This window comes from Morone saxatilis, unplaced genomic scaffold, assembly GCF_004916995.1.
Source record: "Morone saxatilis isolate NCDOM2014 unplaced genomic scaffold, NCSU_SB_2.0 Contig17, whole genome shotgun sequence".
NCBI lineage: Eukaryota > Metazoa > Chordata > Actinopteri > Moronidae > Morone > Morone saxatilis.
In genome coordinates, this window is record NW_023339729.1 from 14,136,866 (window position 1) to 14,142,617 (window position 5,752).

General features: G+C 39.1%; 1 protein-coding gene across 1 annotated transcript in view; it reads right to left on the bottom strand.

Moving 5' to 3' along the window:
* Positions 1-2,136: 2,136 nt before the first annotated feature.
* The window catches only part of si:ch211-243a20.3 (uncharacterized protein LOC100151507 homolog), a 6,330-nt gene continuing 2,714 nt past the window's right edge, over positions 2,137-5,752 (bottom strand). Inside the window, exons 3-5 of the mRNA XM_035659664.1 lie at positions 5,580-5,719; positions 5,177-5,306; positions 2,137-2,635 (exon numbers count right to left, since the gene is read on the bottom strand). Coding sequence (XP_035515557.1) covers positions 2,317-2,635; positions 5,177-5,306; positions 5,580-5,694 — 564 coding nt within the window. The 5' untranslated portion in view covers positions 5,695-5,719 and the 3' untranslated portion in view covers positions 2,137-2,316. The remainder of the gene's footprint in view (positions 2,636-5,176; positions 5,307-5,579; positions 5,720-5,752) is intronic.

The window sequence follows — 5,752 nt, forward strand, 5'->3', positions numbered from 1 at the left end:
ACATGCAGGGGAATCACAGGGAAATAAAAAGGGGAATTGACAAGCGGCGAGTGTTCGGATGCAGGTTGAAAACGAGAGAAAAGAGGAGCCACGCTGCAGTATGTGGTGTGGATGACAAGTGGAGGAGAAGCAGAGAGAAACTGGTTGCTGTAGAAACACTTGGCAAAGTTTTAATGAAGGCATAAAGTTGGGATGCCTGTGCCCACAACATGAACACACGCACGCGATCACCATACGCAAACAAACAGTATAATTATGTTAGCAGATAATAGGCACCCCCTGCTGGGCTCTTGAGAACCGTCCGTGACTTCAGCTGAGCAAAAACAAAAGATCAAGCCTCCATGAATTAGTTGTAATGTCACATCTGATTACGGCAGCAGGCGAGCACTGACACCCTGTGGCAACAACATGGCATCCTATGGTGTACTGTGTGTGTGCACAGGTAGGAGGGAGCATGACCTGGCTGCTCGTCTATTACTCATTTATTACTGAAGTGATGATAGATGCTGCTGGAAAGTCTGATGTTAATTTAAGGCACACGTGGATCACTGGGAATTTATTTTCTGTCTTGTCGTGTGTACACAAATCCTTTTTTGTAGTTATATATAACTAAAATATGTGTCTTTGTGTTTTTCTACGTATATTGGTTTAAAGGAATAGTTACATTTAGTATTGCACATGTATGAAGTTGGAGGATTCACAAAAAGAGAGAGGTTTAAAAAAGATATCCTGAGTTTTAGTTTCTAGTGTGGTTCAAGCTTCTAAAACACTGGAGACTACAATTCCCACAATGTAACTGGTAAATAAATATGTCTTTCAAAACCCGTAACTCCAGTTTCTAACCAAGTGTGATGTCTCCCATTGGTTTGTGCAGTAACATTTTGAAGCCTTATAATTTTTTAAAGCCAGCAGCGGTAACGTACTGCGAGTTGAGCCGCTCTCATTGGCTGCGCTTGGTTACGACTCATCTGTAGCCGGAAACAATGGCAGCCTGCTTACACTCGTTCTCGTATTATAGATAAATATAAGGCTACACAACAATATGTTTCTGAAAAGATTTTGAAGAGAAATAGTCACCGCAATAACACAATCTTGATTTATATTTAAGTTTTGTTCAAAGACTCACTGAGAGTGACCTGTCAATCACAAGGTACCCACACCCTAAAGTATACCCTATTTATCGTCTATTTGACTCTAAATCCGACCATAAATAAATGGACATCATGCTGTGTGGAAGACTTGAAACTAGAGTTTGAGACCACAAACTTATTAGGAAACTGTTTACTGAGCTGATAAATCAAGTGAGAAGTTGGGTCATTTCTCCATAAGACTCAATACTATCTGACTTTGCAGCCAGTGGAGCTCCCCCTGCTGGCCATTAGAAATAATGCAACACACTTCCACATTGGCTTCAGTTCACAGACCCAGAAGCTGTCTGTAGACTATATTTAGGCTCCTGTCAATGTTTGTAAGGATGTTTTTCTCTCCTCCAGAGCCACAGATCACAACTGTTTTCACTCCTTGTGACGAATAAAAACCAACTTCATGTGAGAAATAGGTTAAGTAGCCCTTTAAGGGCGAGTCCACCGTACCTGCCTCTGGTTCCTGTTGTACTTTCTGTTCTGCTTTTATGCTGTTTGGTTCATGGTGACGCAAAGTGTTCAGTATTTACTGAATAAATAAGACATAATGAAATAAATAATCAAAATAATAAATACATAAAATGTGAAATTATCAAATTGTGATATCATCTGATAAATATAAAAAATAATCAGCCATTCCTGCTTTTTCTCACTATAACAGATTATTGCATTTTATTTTTAAATGTAATTTTATGAAGCCACTTTGCACCATAAAGTCTTTAACTGTCAATAAATTAGAGTTATTTATTACATTTATACTAAACACGCCATATTTGTTTATATGCCAGTAAATGGAAAGGGGAAAAGATACATGAGATGAAGTAAATTGTTGTTTCTGATGTCAAGAATGAACCTTAAAGCTAAAATATTACATGTTTGAGGATGTGTCAGAAACACACTTTAAATTATTAAGATATATATAATGAAATATAACAACAGATATAGAATAGTTTTATAGAAGCATGTTTGACATTACCAGCTTGAAAAGCAGTGAAACAGTCAACAAGAGTTTATTTAAAGATATGATTAATACATAGCATCACTCAGGACAAGCAGTGTCTATATTGTTATTTTACATTAAATCTACACAGTTAAATGATTTCTTACATTATATAATATTTGCAGAAGCTCTCTCTGTCACAATCTCCCCCCACTCTTCTCCCCATCAGTGTGTCTATCTCTCTCTCTGAACCAGCTTCACTCCCCCGTTCTTGAGGACCCTCACCCGTCTCCTCCTCACCACCCGGCTCCCCCTCGGCGGACTGGCCCTCGCCGCGGTCCTGGGGCGGTACCGGGCCAGGCTCGCCACCTCTCCTCTCAGGCTCTGAGGTGCCAGAGCCCGGCCCTCCTCCTCCGCCCCCTCCTCCCGGTAGCCGTGGTGACGGAGGAACGGTTCCAGGGTTGCTAGGCGATGAGAGAGCTCGGTGATGCGCCGGCGCAGAAGGGACACTTCTCTGAACAGGTCGTTGACGGACTCGGACAGAGGGCGCACCCTGCAGGAGGAGCAGAGCAGGTTCAGCTCCCACAACAACTCACATTATTCCCACAACAACTCACATTGTAGAGGAATAATGAGGTAAATTAGAACAAAGATATTACAACATAAGGGGCAGTAATAAAGATTGTAATGTGTTAAAATGAGTGGTCATTATCATGATTACATTACAATCATTCTTTAATATCACTTTCTAGGATTAAAACAGGCTCTATGATATCTTCAGTGTTGGGCAAGTTACTGAAAACTTACGGCTTCTTTAAAAAGTAATTTAACTTCTTTACCAATGACTGCATGTAAAAGTAATTAGGAAGACATTTAGCTAGGACTACATCTAAGGAAAGAGCTTAGTAAGTGTCTAATGCAATGTGTTAACCCTGGATAGAAAGATGTGTAACTGTGAAGCTACTGATGTCAGTGACAACTAGGGCAGACGGCCTCTTTAAAAAGTAATTTAACTTCTTTACCAATGACTGCATGTAAAAGTAATTAGGAAGAAATTTAACTGTTCTTCAGTTCTCGTATTAATGCGCACAGCTGTCAATTATATTATTTTATTGTCGCTGTGGGGCAAAACAAATGTGTGTAGTTATTAAAACGACCACCAGGGGGCAGCAACGACTGGAGCTACAACTATTGTGTAGTGGAAGAAGAACCACCAAGCTTTGCTACAGTAGTTTGTTATGATAATAAATAAATAAATAAATAAATAAATAAATAAATAGTTATAATAATGTATAGTTAGTTATAACAATAATCAAATATATTAATTAATGATTTGATGATGTTATCTGTTACCGTAACATTAGAGGAAACTGCCGTCTAATGTTGTCCACTGTTTTCAGGTAAGACAAAAGTAACGTTATTTAATTTGAAAATGTAATTCGTTACATAGTTACTGTAGAGGAATTACAGTAAAACAATAACATATGGGGTCATCAGTGGGGGAGATTGGCCCCCTGCCTCCCCACCCCTCAGTCCACCAATGATCAGGGACATAGCCCAGATTTTAGAGAAACCTAAGTCCAATAAACAAACAAACAAATAAACAAACAACAACAAAACTATTTGAAATATACTGAATTCCTGTTTTCCCATAGAAAATCTCACCACTGGGCCTTTTAGTAGCTTTTGATCATATCTCATGATCTTCATCCGTTGGTAAAGTTTGCCCAGTTGTTATGGAAGTGTAGCTAATTGAACAAATTCCCATTTTTTCTGAACTATTTCAGGACTTGTTGTTTATGTTGACTTAAAAGCTTGGATATCTGGGTGATATCTGCTGATGAAGACCACATGGTATGACCGAAAGCTTCAGAAATGCTACTGCTGCTGTTTACCAAAGTCCAAAAAATTAAATCAGAATCCACCTTTAATTAATCATCATGTATAATTTGTTTGTATTTGTAGATATATGTTTGTACCCCCACCTCAAATGTCCCCATATCGTAGGATTACAGTGAGAAACGTGTTTGAACTGAACTGAATTAAAATAGCGAGAATGTGACCTCTGTGTCCTCAGTAGCTTCAGCCCTGGGTGTCATGAATACATTTAGATAAATTACAATCCCAGGGCTGAAACATGGCAGACCACTGTTATGTCCTATTTCTGCCACTAGATCCTCCTAAATTTTACACACTGGACCTTTAAAGACTGGAGTCCTTCTGCTGACACAAGCTGCTCATGAGGGACTAAAGGATGTTTGATAAATGGACCTGGAGCAGAATAAACCAAACCAACGCCGCTCAGACAGCTGGTTTCAGGACAGTGGCGGACTCAGGTAGAAAATAAAAAGGGCACCAGCACAAAGAAAGTTGAATTTATGGTTAAACAGCTTAGTCAGGGTTAGAATTAACACCAGTAAAGTGTTTCTTAAATGAGGATACGCTTACCCCTAGAGCTACTTTAGAGTACTGCAGTATAAAAATAATTTAATGTTATGTTACATAATATTAGAGAATATTATCATTATTCCTAAAATAAGTGTTCTGTAAGTTCAATAATTTAAATATAAGTTTGATAAACCACATTTTATTTTAAATATTCATATTTTCAATGCAGTCGTTAACACCAGTAGTTTACTCACTGAAGCACAAGGTCATGTTTCTCACTAAAGTGTATCAAGTGTGTCAAAAAGACACGGATCAATGCAACTTATTACGTGTTATTGCGTGATGACAAAAATTTGGTTTGCCATGAATTTAGTGATGGATTGTAAACATTTTAAATTTAGTATTAAGTTTAGTATTTCTCTTAATAATTCAGACACTGATGGTGCAGTGCTGTATTGTACCTCTTTATGTAGGTGTGTTATTTCTGCCAAATATATTTTGCGCTAGTCATATTTCAAAGGGAGAACATTAATGAAAAAAAAGTTTCAAACCCACTGCCCCAGATGGCACTTAGTCATATTTCATCTACCATGCCCACATGGGCACTTTTGCAGCATTATTTTTGAACATGGGGGCGATTGTCCCCTACCTCTGAGTCCCCCGGTGTTTTGGATCTATTCGGGGGAGGTACAGGTGTTAACGTTACCTGGAGTAGTCAGGCAGCAGTGTGCTGGGCTGAGAGTGCAGTAAAGTCTTGATCTCATTGAAGATGCGTTTTCCCCAGGCGTCTAAAACTCTGGTCACACTGCGCACTGAGGCCACATTCACACTGTCAGCTGAAAGCAAAACATAACAACATCAGGCTTCAATTGACAGACAACAGCCTCAATGACTCATGAATATTATCAGAAAAACACACTTGTCATAATGATTTTAAGCTCCAAATAGTTATCTCATCTCCACAGAGTTTCTTAAATTGCTGCATTTCTTTCAGTTCGGCAGTAAATTATCTTTAAAATTCACAACTTCAAAGTTTTTGTCACTCAGCGATTTACAGACACCCCGTATCTCGAACACGTTCAGAGATCAAACAGAGGCTCATGATTTACCTCCCTCTCTGTAGTTCCAGTACCCATAATCCAGTTCATTCTCCTCGCTGGCTGAACGGGCCGCAGTTGCCATGGCAACCACCATCAGCACCATCAACAGAGAGCGAGGGGCCATGGCGAGCAGACAGACACTCCACTTTCTAAAAAAAAAGAGAGAGACAGAGAGATAGAGA